This window comes from Rhinoderma darwinii, chromosome 10, assembly GCF_050947455.1.
Source record: "Rhinoderma darwinii isolate aRhiDar2 chromosome 10, aRhiDar2.hap1, whole genome shotgun sequence".
Lineage (NCBI taxonomy): Eukaryota > Metazoa > Chordata > Amphibia > Anura > Rhinodermatidae > Rhinoderma > Rhinoderma darwinii.
Genome location: NC_134696.1, coordinates 20448172 through 20461455, shown reverse-complemented (window position 1 = coordinate 20461455; position 13284 = coordinate 20448172). Strand labels below are relative to the sequence as shown.

The following is a 13284-nucleotide window of genomic DNA, read 5'->3' as shown; positions in this document are numbered from 1 at the left end:
CTATATAGAAGAATATAACTACTATAATACTGCCCCCTATGTACAAGAATATAACTACTATAATACTGTCCCTATATACAAGAATATAACTACTATAATACTGCCTCCTATGTACAAGAATATAACTGTAAGGGTATGTTCACACGGCCAAATTTCAGACGTATACGAGGCGTATTATGCCTCGTTTTACGTCTGAAAATACGGCTCCAATACGTCGGCAAACATCTGCCCATTCATTTGAATGGGTTTGCCGACGTACTGTGCAGACGACCTGTTATTTACACATCGGCGTTTGACAGCTGTCAAACGCCGACGCGTAAAAATACAGCCTCGTCAAAAGAAGTGCAGGACACTTCTTTGGACGTTTTTGGAGCTGTTTTCTCATAGACTTCAATGAAAACAGCTCCAAAAACGGACGTAAAAAACGCAGCGAAAACGGCGCGAAAAACGCCGCGAAAAATGCGAGTTGGTAAAAAAACGTCTGAAAAGCAGGGTCTGTTTTCCCTTGAAAACAGCTCTGGATTTTCAGACGTTTTTCTGGAGTACGTGTGAACATACCCTAAAGGATTTGCCTGACACAGCTTCTGTGTCGACGCCCGTGGTTAATCAGCCTGCATCTGCTCCTAGGTCTGATAGAGTGACTCGATCTGCTACCACTCAGGCTGGTAGGCTCAGGAGTGGGAGAACCTATCACAGCCTGGCCAGACGGTTCTAGCTCCCGCCCTCGGTCTATTTATACCTTCATTTGCTGCTTGTCCTTTGCCTGTGATTCTGTCTTGTTTCCTGGCTCTGCTGTTCCTGCTATTACTACTGACCTTGATTCATTTTGACCCTGGCTTTACTGACTACGCTCCTGCTCTGTGTTTGGTACCTCGTACACTCCTGGTTTGACTCGGCTCGTTCACTACTCTTGTTGCTCACGGTGTTGCCGTGGGCAACTGCCCCTTTTCCCTTAGCTTCTGTGTACCCTTGTCTGTCATGCACTTTTTGAGCGTAGGGACCGTCGCCCAGTTGTACGCCGTCGCCTAGGACAGGCCATGCAAGTAGGCAGGGACTGAGTGGCGGGTAGATTAGGGCTCACCTGTCTGTCTCCCTACCCAGACATTACAAATCTATCATCCAGCTCAGTCATGAAGCTTCTTACCTGTCAATATATTTTCAGCCATTACATTGACTTGGACCTCCACGGAGTGCTTGGAGGTATAGGAGATCTCTGCACTGACGTGACCCACCTCTCCAATACACATGGGTGACAGGAAGTCTGTGCGCTCCACACGAGCCAGAGCAGCAACACATTTCTCCTAGAATGAGACAGTTGAATTGTCAATAAGGCGACTCCTAATAGTCTATGATTTATAGTAGAGGTACATAATTCTTCATAATGCGCACCTCAGCTGCCGCAGAACATCTTTTTGAATAGTAAAGAGGAGATTTCTGGCCAACAAAGACATGAAACGCCCTCATCCTTTCAATAAATGATGTATTAAGAGGTTCTGCAGCAGCCGAGATGTGTATTATAATGTTCGACAAAAGCTGAAGAGTCTATTATGAGGTTCTTTATGAGCGGAGTTGTGTATTATAAGGTTCTGCAGCAGCCGAGGTATATATTGTGTATACTGCAGCAGCTGGTACACAGAACTGTATAATACACACTGCAGCTGCTAAAGAACTTTTGTTTTTTAAAGTGACTGTGAATACTACAGGTCAGTCAAGCAGAGGTTGGCACAGGAGAAGGAAAAATCCTACAAAAGCAATATGTGACAGACGGTTTCTGAAGGTAGAGATAAGCAGTGCCTATATGGTGCCGCTTCTCTCTGTAAATGGTCAGGTTTTGACATCAGAATGTGATGCTTATACAAATATTATTTACTGACAGGCAAATGACACATTTTCAATGATGTGTATTATAAAATATATTAATTATAACCGTTTAAAAACATGCAAAGGTTCAGAAGCCATATCATGCTAAGGAATCTACTATCCGGTCTCCTATCCATGTCGTGCTTTTCTTGAATATTTTCCCCAAGAAATGATCAACTTAGGCTTTACCACCATCTAGTGGACAATATTCATATTACATGTAATCAAATGAATTCCCAGTCACATTAAAATTGAAAATCAGGTAGAAAGGGTGACTTTTTTTTTTTTATTGTAGACAGTGAATTTATGTCTTATGTTAATATCGTTTTGCATAATTCAGGTACAATTATAATTTCTGAGCTGCATATTAACTCATTAATGATGTTGCGGATTTTGGCAAGTAATATTGTTCGCCCCTCTGCATTCGGTTGGGCATAACTTTTTTATTTTTCATCAATGTAGCCGTTTGAGGTCTAATTTTATGGAGTAGCAGAGGGCTAGAACAGAGGAACAAGAGGATCAAGCATGAGCAAAGGACAAGGAGACAAAGACGGAAGAGGTGAAGGGGGGACAGAGAACATGAAGGGGGCGGAAAGGAGAGAATAGGCTGCATTATACGACTTTTACCGCAGTTTTTCTTGGAAAAAAAACTGAACTTTGAGGGTATGTTCACACTGACTATTTTCGGAAGTTTTTCGGGCCGTAAACGGCCCAAAAACGGCTGCGACATCGGAAGCAGAACACCTACAAACATCTGGCCATTGATTTCAATGGGAAAAACAGCGTTCTGTTCCAACGGGCTGTTTTTTTTACGCAGCAGTTTTGAAAAAAAAAACAACGTCCGCGAAGAAGAAGTGCATATCACTCCTTGGGACGTTTTTTGGAGCAGTTTTTCATAGACTAACGAAAAACAGCTCCAAAACGACCGTAAAAAAGGCAGTGAAAAACGCGAGTGGCTTAAAAACGTCTGAAAATCAGGAGCGGTTTTCTCTTGAAAACAGCTCCGTATTTTATTTTGTGTGTGCTACACCCTTAGGGTATGTTCACACGCACTAATTACGGACGTAATTCGGGTGTTTTTGCCCCGAATTACGTCCGAAAATAGCGCCTCAATAGCGTTGACAAACATCTGTCCATTGAAAGCAATGGGCAGACGTTTGTCTGTTCACACGAGGCGTATATTTACGCGCCGCTGTCAAATGACGGCGCGTAAATAGACGCCCGCGTCAAAGAAGTGACCTGTCACTTCTTTGGGCGTAATTGGAGCCGTTATTCATTGACTCCAATGAATAGCAGCGCCAATTACGTCCGTAATGGACGCGCCGTTCAAGCGCCTGCACATGCCGTTACGGCTGAAATTACGGGGATGTTTTCAGGCGGAAACATCCCCGTAATTTCAGCCGTTACGGACGCTGTCGTGTGAACATACCCTCAGGGTATTGTCTCACGCAGCGGTATCCACAAGCAGCCGACATCACGCTTACATGCGGTGGCCGATGGACGCTTGATTTTGCCAGTAAGGGGATTGTATGTTCTTGTTCATAAACCTCGATTCACTGAAATCTCACGTGAACCTTCATATATAAACCTTCTGCTGTGAAGTACATTTGACCCCCAAATTACTAATTTGTTCATTAATCATCGGCTGCGATGATGGAGGGGGGGGGGGAGGGAATCCGGGGCGGACATATGTGTAATCTGTGCGGTTGCATAGGGGCCCACTTCCATCTTATAGGGCTTCTCCACTTTGGGCAATCCCTACTTTAATCAAAGGAGGAGTTTTTCTTGTAAAGGAAGCCTAATTATTGGACAATAAAAAGTTCTACAAACATCCAATACACTTTGTGTTTCAATTCCTCACTATGTTTTCAAGATCTCTGCTAGTTGTCAGTCAATGCGAAAATTCTCGTTTACATTCAGAAACTAAAAATTTGTCCTGACCTGGTCCTGCTCACACAGCTGATGGGCTTGTTTTAGTGTATCAGTGTAGGTGGGAGCTGTCAGCTAGAAGTCCACCAGCACGTGCCTCATGCGGTGCCACTATGGTCGGTACACACCTCGTCTGCCGTTGTAAGCTCTCTCTGTCTTACTCATTGACTCTAATAGGTCACTTTTAGTATAAAGGCCTCACAGCGAATATGGAAATTAGGGAGGCAGAGGGGACGCTCCGTGAAGATTTACAGAGACTGCAGCAGGTGGAGCAGGTTAATGGGTCGCTAGAATTAACAGATGAGAGCCGAGGGACCATATGGGTCTTGTTCAAGGTAAAATATGTGAGGAATTATTATTATAATGTGCCACGCTTGGCACAAAATGTCAAAAGTACAATACCCAATCACAGACTACCGAAGAGGGCAGGAGTGGTTTGGATGTCTCACTGGATAGTTACAGGTCTCGATGCCGCTTATCACCCTCTCTAGTGGCATAATCCAACTAATCTTCCGCTTGCCATTTTAGAAAGTTTTTCTCATAATATCAGCCCACATCATACCACCATGTAGTGCCAAGATAACGCTGCCATATAGTGCCGAGATAACGCTGCCATATAGTGCCGAGATAACGCTGCCATATAGTGCCGAGATAACGCTGCCATATAGTGCCGAGATAACGCTGCCATATAGGGCCGAGATAACGCCGCCATATAGGGCCGAGATAACGCCGCCATATAGGGCCGAGATAACGCCGCCATATAGGGCCGAGATAACGCCGCCATATAGGGCCGAGATAACGCCGCCATATAGGGCCGAGAGAACGCCGCCATATAGTGCCGAGATAACGCCGCCATATAGTGCCGAGATAACGCCGCAATATAGTGCAGAGATAACGCCGCCATATAGTGCCGAGATAACGCTGCCATATAGTGCCGAGATAACGCTGCCATATAGTGCCGAGATAACGCCGCCATATAGTGCCGAGATAACGCCGCCATATAGTGCCGAGATAACGCCGCCATATAGTGCCGAGATAACGCCGCCATATAGTGCCGAGATAACGCCGCCATATAGGGCCGAGATAACGCCGCCATATAGGGCCGAGATAACGCCGCCATATAGTGCCGAGATAACGCCGCCATATAGTGCCGAGATAACGCCGCCATATAGCGCCGAGATAACGCTGCCATATAGCGCCGAGATAACGCTGCCATATAGCGCCGAGATAACGCTGCCATATAGCGCCGAGATAACGCTGCCATATAGCGCCGAGATAACGCTGTCATATAGCGCCGAGATAACGCTGCCATATAGCGCCGAGATAACGCTGCGATATAGTGCCAAGATAATGCTGCCATATAGTGCCAAGATAATGCTGCCATATAGCGCCAAGATAACGCTGCCATATAGTGCCAAGATAATGCTGCCATATACACCCCACATAAAACCACTATATAGTGCTGAAATACTATGCAGTATCCAAGTAAAACTCCCTTAGGCCGGGTTCCCACGGGACAGATACGCTGCGTAAAAATCACGTATCGTGTCAGACCTGGAAACCGCAGGACATTCCGTCCGAAAAACTGCACCACATTGTGAGGGTGATTTTTCAGGCGGAAATTACGCTGCGCAAGAAAGCCGTTCATACTTACCCCCCTTCTCCTCGGACGTCTGCTCCAGCCTACCTGGATGACGTTGCAGGCGATGTGACCGATTGGCCGCAGCGGTCACATGCGATGCAACGTCATCCCGGGAGGCCGGACTGCAAATGCTGCGATTACGCCGCAAAAGTCGCAGCGCTTGGCTTTTTGTTGCGGGTTTTGCATCCCCATTGAATTCAATCGGGAAAATCCCCAACGGAAAATCTACAAAAATTAATTTCCACACCGTAGGTCACGTTAACGTTTTTTTCCGCAGCGTGGGCATGAGATTTACTAAATCTCCGAAGTATAAAAATGCAGGGCCGTATAGGAACGAGACAACTTATTGAAGTTGAAAAAAGGTATATTCTTCGTATAGTGGTATACAAAAATACTATGGCAATAGTGTAAAAAGTGATCAGTAACCAGAGGCCCTGGGCATTTGCCTAGTTTGTCGCTCCCTAAAGCCGGACATTTGTAGTGTTGCCTGTGTTACTTCTTGCTGTGTGAATCCACGTTACAAATTCTTACCCCAGACTGGCTGTTACAATGGCGAGTACTTATAATGGCGCCAGCTTCCTCAATCATCTTCAAAATGGTTCCTCCGTGTACATTCCCCGCAATGTTCGCGTCATCAGGACGCATGATCCTATCAAGGAAGAAAAAAAAAAAAGAAAAAAGTGAAAAACAGAAACATTATGCCCAGGGAATAATATGAGGCTCTATGGGGGATACAATGGGTGGTGCTCACAAGATGGGAGTCTTTTTTCACTATTCCAGCTAGAAAATCACGAGCGTTTCCAAATGTAAATCCAAGAAAAAAAAAAATAGAAAAAAAAACCCCAAAAAAAACAATCAGCGTGCAGAGGAAGGATGTCCTTCAAAACTGCCAAGCACTTCATGAGATACAGCCTGGCAGAGGCTTCAGCGGTGGCATAGAAGCGGATGCAGCGGGATCAATGGTGTAGTGGGTTTCTGATAAGTAAGGGACCCTCAGACAGAGGAGTGACTTGAAGCTCATGGGCCCCAATGTAAAATCTGTAACGGGCCCCCCACCTACCAGGTGCCATTTATAATACTGGTGTATTTTTGTGTGGCAGAGGAGACCTTGGACCCCCTAAGGCACCGAGCCCCGGGTGCTACTGCTGCCTGTGCACCCTTTATAGCTACGCCCCTGATCCTTGAACAATGAGGGTCCAGATTTTTTTTCTGTATTGCTCAAAAACAAGATCTGAACAGGAGATTTCATCAGTCCCATTCTCATGCTTCTTAAAAGTTCTGAAACTTTGTAATATACGTACTATGTGTTTCAATTTCTCACCATTTTCAAGATCTCTGCTTGCGGTCAGTAAATGGGACATTCTTGCTTAAAGGCTGTGTAAACCTTTCAGCACATTATACATATATATAACGTATTGGAGGGTTTTAGAAAACCTTTAAATTGGTCCTTTATTACAAATAATAAAAATGTACTTTTTGAGATCCAGCTGCTGTGGGTCCTGGATACATAAAAGCTGTATCTTGCTCTCAAACCCGAATCGGTCAGATCAGCCGGAGTGACTGCGTCGATGACAGCGGGTCCTGCGTGTCTCGGATATGCAGGATCCAGCTATTGTAGATCACAAAACCCGCTGTCACCGAAGCGGTCAGTCCCTGTGACCTGACACATTCGGGTTTGAGCGCAAGATACATCTTCTATGTATCCAGTATACATAGGAACTATTTCTCAAAAAAAAACTAAAATCCAATTAAAAAGTGGTCTAAAATCCTCTAATACGTTGTTTTACATACATAAAAAATGTTCAAAGGTTTACTTAGTGAATGGGATATTCTTGCTTAAAGGCTAACAGCAAGCAGAGATCTTGAAAATGGTGAGGAATTGAAACACGTGGTAAATTATAACGTTTCAGAACTTTTAAGAAGCATTAGAATTGTGCTCAAAGGTTCACACTGTTTCGCTGCGGGAAAACGGAACCGTACTAAAAACATGATTACAGTACGGGACAGTTTTCCTGCAGCGAGGCACTGACCCCTAGCGTTATAGATGACAATGATACTAGGGGCCCAGCTCCCTGAGGTGTGTTCGGACCAGGAAATACTGCCGACACACGGACTGTACATCACAGACCAAACACGCTCGTGTGAATCCGGCTTAAGGCTGAAAACTCATAGACCTAATAATTCTCACAGCGGAGTGGTTGTAACAATTGTATCCAGTCTAGACAATCCTCTGTGAACTAAACAGCCTGGACTCCAGACTGATACATTTCACCTGCACTGAGACATTGTAGCAAACTATCAGCACAGGAGATGTTAGCTCACAAAAGACTATCTTGACTATATAAATTTGTAGCAAACCTTCCCCTGTGAGAAGAATCTTCCCCCTTTACTTACAACAAGCAGAGATTTTGAAAATGGTGAGAAAGTGAAGCACACAAGGGGGAATTATATTAAGAATAGGGTTTCAAACGGCTTTCTTAAACTAATTTACATTGGCGTGAAATGCTCCAAACTTATTAAGGGGTGCACACTTTAATAAATTTGGCGCATCTTTTGCTGTCAGAAATGCAAATCTACGCCAGCTATGAACAGTTGTAAATTTGCGTAATAATTTATGGCATGAATTATGGTTAAACGGTCATGGGAATGAAAAGGTCCTTTCCCCGTCGGCTAAACCCCACCACCTTCGGAAAGTGGCGAGAGACGTAAAAAGTCGCACATTTTAGTTCAACTATGATGTGCGCCAAAATTGGCATAAACCTTTTGATATATTCCCCTCAAAAGTATATATCGGAAATTGTAAGCTGGATGGACACAAGATTGGACAATCTCAATGTGGGCACTACTACTGTTGTTGGATCTGAAGCATGAACAACCAATCACCTATCAAATTTTATTGTCCGGCAATACAGAGGTTAAAGGGGTTCTCTAGTTTAGAAAACCCATTTTCAAATACTCTATTAGAGCATATTATAAATTGGCCAGAGTAGAGAGTAGCTACAAAGAGTGTCTCTTTCTCTGGAGGACCTGACCTGGGTGTACAGTACATGGACAACCCACTGATTTTAATGAGAACGGTGTAATATTTCAGTTCTCCTGTGGTGGCGCTGCAGGGAAACGAAACACTTGCAGATTACAGCTGATCGCTGGATGTGCCAGCTGCAGGACAACCTCTGATCAGCTGATTTTCATGGGGACCATTCAGGATTGTAAAATTATACACAACCCCTTTAATAACCTGTAGCTTTCCAACGACAGTAGAACTACTACTCCCAGCATGCTCAATCAGCCTCTCAAGCAATATAATGTATGCTTAACCAGCAAATAAACGAACACAATTTTTGCAATCAGCACATTGCAAAAATCCCAAATATAGAAGTAAAATGAATACGACAAGGGACCACACGAAAAGGTGCACACTACCGTGTAAGGACATCTTCCATCTAGACAGGAAGCGACAGCGGAGGAGAGGCAGCCTGCAGGCAGCCAGGGCAGGGTGTGAATGATGTGCCCAGCTCATTGCGAGTATGCTGTAACCGTGATGTCACAGTCTCTGGTTAACCACGTGCAGGGATATGAATGGTGCTGGGCGCAACCTGCCAACCAAGGCTATAGTGCAGCCAATCGCATCGCCTCCGGTGTTGCCATGGCAATTTCGTAGCTAAATTATCGTGGCTGCAGATGGAGATGGCTTCCTGTTGTATTTTTTTTTCCCCTCCGAAAGTATAAAAATAGAATTGGCATGATTTTGCTAGTTTGTACGACGTTCACCTGCTCCACATCAACGTCTCATTCTTTTTTCATATTATCATCAGAGAATATCTTAATTATTTTAAAGATCGATGTATCCCTAATAAAAAACAAAAACAAACCCTAAACATTAAAAGCGGCTAGGATAAGCAAAAGAGTTTTTTTTTTTCCCAGAAACAGCGCCACCTTTGTCAATAGTCTGTGTCTGGTATTGCAGCTAACCTCAATATTCTTGAATGCCGTAGTACCAGACATAGCCCAAGGATAAGAATGGCGCAGTTTCTTAAAAAGAGGCAAACTATGTTTAAACCCCTTTAAAGCCTCAATCACATGGTGGTATTACAGAGAAGAGTTGCACGGATCCGTAATACGGCACTCAGTCTCCTATGGGGCCATACTGTACCTCTGTAGGTCTCCGATTTTATATATATTATGCATCCGTGTCATATTTTGTGTTTTATCGCTTGCTGTATTAAGGTGGTATTTTTGGCTAGCAACACTACTTATAGGGCAGAATACAGCGCCTCCTAGAGGTACAATAAGGCAGCACACAGTGTCTACCAGTCTGTAATACAGAACCATAGGGACTCTCTTTGCCATTGTAAGGGTCTGACCGTGCATGTGACATTACTGTGTGTATGGGCCCTAAAATGTCATTAGCTTTGTCCTTTTATATAACTGCTACTTCGATTAAAAAATAAATAAATAAATAAAAGAAATATTGTAAGATAAGATTGACTGATATGTGCATCTGCCGAAAAAATTAAACTCCCACCCTAGGTACCAGAAATATTATGGCAGAACTCCAGGTTCCCCCTGTACACGTGTGGAAGTTGGAGTGAAAAGCATGGGGGAGGAAAAAAGAATCAACCTGAACCTCTGATTAGGTAGAAGGTGTAATTCAGACTACCCCAGACTGAACTAGACAAAACAGGTAAGCTGGAGCCACAGATGTGCCCAAATGGAGCAGAGGTAAAAGGCAGCAAATACTGAGGAAAATATAAATAGCTGAGGGGCAGTTTTACACTACAACAGGAATTCTGCTTTAAATAGTTTAGTCTAGTGCAAAATAGTAAATGGAAGACAAGGAGGGTGGGGAGGAGGGAGATGCAGCTGCAGGATATCACATAGTGTTTCACTGCATGAGGGAGAGAGCAGCAGGAGGCGAGATCTGATTGGCTCAGGACAGCACAGCGCTGACATCACACCAGGAAGAGCCCACCTACTCAACATTTACAGGAACCAGCAGAGGGGAGGAAAAAGACCCAAACTATGATGGTTATATACAACATCTCAGGCTGCCATGCATCTAATACACATCTACAGCTGCCTAAGGAGAGATTTTAATGACAGGTTACCTTTAAAGATTACCCGTCACTAGTTTATTAATTCCCTATCCCCTAACTAATCTAAGAGGCGCTTTGCTGCTGATAACTACAGTGTCATTTTTTTTCAAAAAATGTTTATTATTTGCAATGTTATGAGGCTTTTCTAAATATGCAAATTTGCCTATACTTGCTTAATGGGAGGTGACTCTTTTTACTCTGGGCGGTTTAATGTTTTCTGTATGACGGTGTCCAATCAACATATAGCTTCTCCCCCTTTCCTGCCCAGCAACACAGCCAAATCTTATAGTATACAGCTTCCATTCCCAGCTGTGTTTTCAACTGGTGATACCTCCGGTTGTTTCACAGCTAGAACAGAATCTCATCTTTCATATGCCACCAGAACCACTGTGTTAGGTGGTCCACAGCCAGAGATATGGCTATTTGAAGTGATCCCCCTTCCCTCCAGCCTCAGTCTCTCACACTGTGTGTGAAGCAGCTTCATGCGGATAGGACAGCGACAGAGGCTGTGAGGAGGCTCCACCTCAGGAGAATCGCTGCTGTTGACGCCCACTTGGCTAGTATAGCCTCATTTACATATTTAGAAAAAAGCTCATAACTTTTAAAGTAATAAATGTTGTTACAAGTATTACAGCAGTGATCGGAGTGTCTTCTAGGAGCAGTCTTACAACAGGACTGTCTCCTTTCACTTTGACCATATGCTGTGAGCCCGGTGGGCTGGAATTTTTCATTTTTTTCTCAGCAAGTTGTCGTCAGGGCTTTATACTATAAGAGGAGGGTTTTACCATCTCCTATCCCTGACCACTTTGTCTGAGCCTGAACATATGTTGGAATTGGGCTATATGAGCCACATTTTATATTCTACTATTAAAATTAAATTTTAATCATTCTAATCAGGCAGGAAATTTATCAATTAAGTGAACGGCATTTATATAACTAGCAATTGGATTCATAATAAACGTTTTGGGACACAATTTTCACTATTATTATCAGTGTGACAGCGCCTATTAGATTAGCTAGGAGATTGGGCATTACTAAACTAATGACAGGTCCTCTTTAACAACAAATTGGTTTGGACTGTAATTCTTATCTAGTACAGAGAATTTTGAAGATATGAATCTGCCGGGTCTATTCAGTATACTGAAACATTAGAATCAACACAGAAAACCCCTTTCATATGGGAGCCAGCATGCCGAACATTTCAATCGCCACGCTTTTGGCACCCAACTCCCCCGACAAACAACTGGTTTTGCACGCAAAAATGATATAAAAGGCTTGAGGTTGCCAAAATTGCTCAGAGGGGGTCCAAAACGGGGGATCCATCTCAATGACATCTATATACCCTAGTAGGGCATATGGACAGGGGTTGTCCACATAAGAAGGCCCCTTTAAATGGGTTTTTCCAAATTCTGTAATCAAAGCTCAATCATTGTATAATGAAAACATTGTTAAAATCTCTACTAGAGACTTTGCATTTTCATTTTTTTTTACAATTTTTAAGATCTCTGCTTGCGGACAGTGATGACCCAGATTCTCAAAATCAAAATAGACCTAAAACTTCTGACAGCTGGGGGTTTACTACAATTGCATCCAGTCTAGAATATCCTCAAGCAAACAGCCTGCGCTCCAGACGGATACATTGTAACAGTGTAGGTAAATTGAAACAAACTATCAGCGCTAGAGAGATTTGTGCTGCTGATGTGTTCATCTCACAGAGGATTCAAATGCGCAGTATGGGCATTGGTGGGTTTTTAGTGGTTTCTAGATGTAAACAAGAATGTTTCTGTTTTCTGACAGCAAGCAGAGATCTTGGAAAATGGTGATGAATTAAAACTCCTTTAAAACTGAATGAGAACCACAAAGGATACCAGTGATCTCCAATCTGTGGCTTCTGCTGCTGTGAAAGTAGAACACTAAGCATGCGCTGACAGCCGCAGTCTTCTAGTGCATGCTGGGAGTTGTAGTTTAGCCATAGCTGAAGACACACAGTTTAGAAACTACTGCAGTATATTATGTATTTCCAGACACACACACACACACAAAATTGCAGGTACTATACCTTTTCACTTTCCCATTAAGGTGCTGTGAGTGAATTCCCACCCTAGCGATGCCCAGTAGTCCTAAGACCCGCAACATATTGAGCGCTCTTTCATCTGGGCAACTTAAAGCCGGTGACTTATGATATAGACAGAATTCCATCTGCAAACATCATATTTGTACAAACAGCGCAGCATCTCACGTCCCATTGTTCAGCATTTCTCACACAGGGATCAGTAACTGTGAAGGAGGAATGTCAATGAAGAGGTTTTACCTGCAGTGGAACAGAAGTCCATCCAAAAAGCGTCTTATACCTGGGAGCCTCATCCCCAAAAGGAAGGTGGGTCCCGAGGAACGGTCAAGTAGTCAGGAAGTTTAGGAGAATCCTATGAGCTGAATGAGATGAAACACTTTGGCAGTCCAGAAATATCACCTTTGCACTGAATCAGGCAGAATGTAAGAACAAAGCGCAGACTATGAGATGAGTAATATTTAACTTACTGTAACATTGCACAACAGTCGACACTGCAACCTTTAGTCATGTCAGTGCAATGTATGGGAAGTCTCAGCAACCTATGGACATCTCAGTCTACACTACAATGTATGGGAAGGTTCAGCAACCTATGGACATCTCAGTCTACACTACAATGTATGGGAAGGCTCAGCAACCTATGGACATCTCAGTCTACACTACAATGTATGGGAAGGCTCAGAAACCTA

General features: G+C 43.6%; 1 protein-coding gene across 6 annotated transcripts in view; it reads right to left on the bottom strand.

Moving 5' to 3' along the window:
* Window positions 1-13284, bottom strand: part of ACOT7 (acyl-CoA thioesterase 7) — a 129479-nt gene that overhangs the window by 104371 nt on the left and 11824 nt on the right. For 3 of the 6 annotated variants that reach the window (XM_075839452.1, XM_075839456.1, XM_075839454.1), the window contains exons 2-4: window positions 12839-12957; window positions 5963-6080; window positions 1145-1301 (exon numbers count right to left, since the gene is read on the bottom strand). In XM_075839452.1, coding sequence (XP_075695567.1) covers window positions 1145-1301; window positions 5963-6080; window positions 12839-12891 — 328 coding nt within the window. In that variant the 5' untranslated portion in view covers window positions 12892-12957. Of the gene's footprint in view, window positions 1-1144; window positions 1302-5962; window positions 6081-8854; window positions 8945-12838; window positions 12958-13284 lie in introns of those variants that run through there. The other 3 variants (XM_075839455.1, XM_075839458.1, XM_075839457.1) reach the window with 2 other exon arrangements.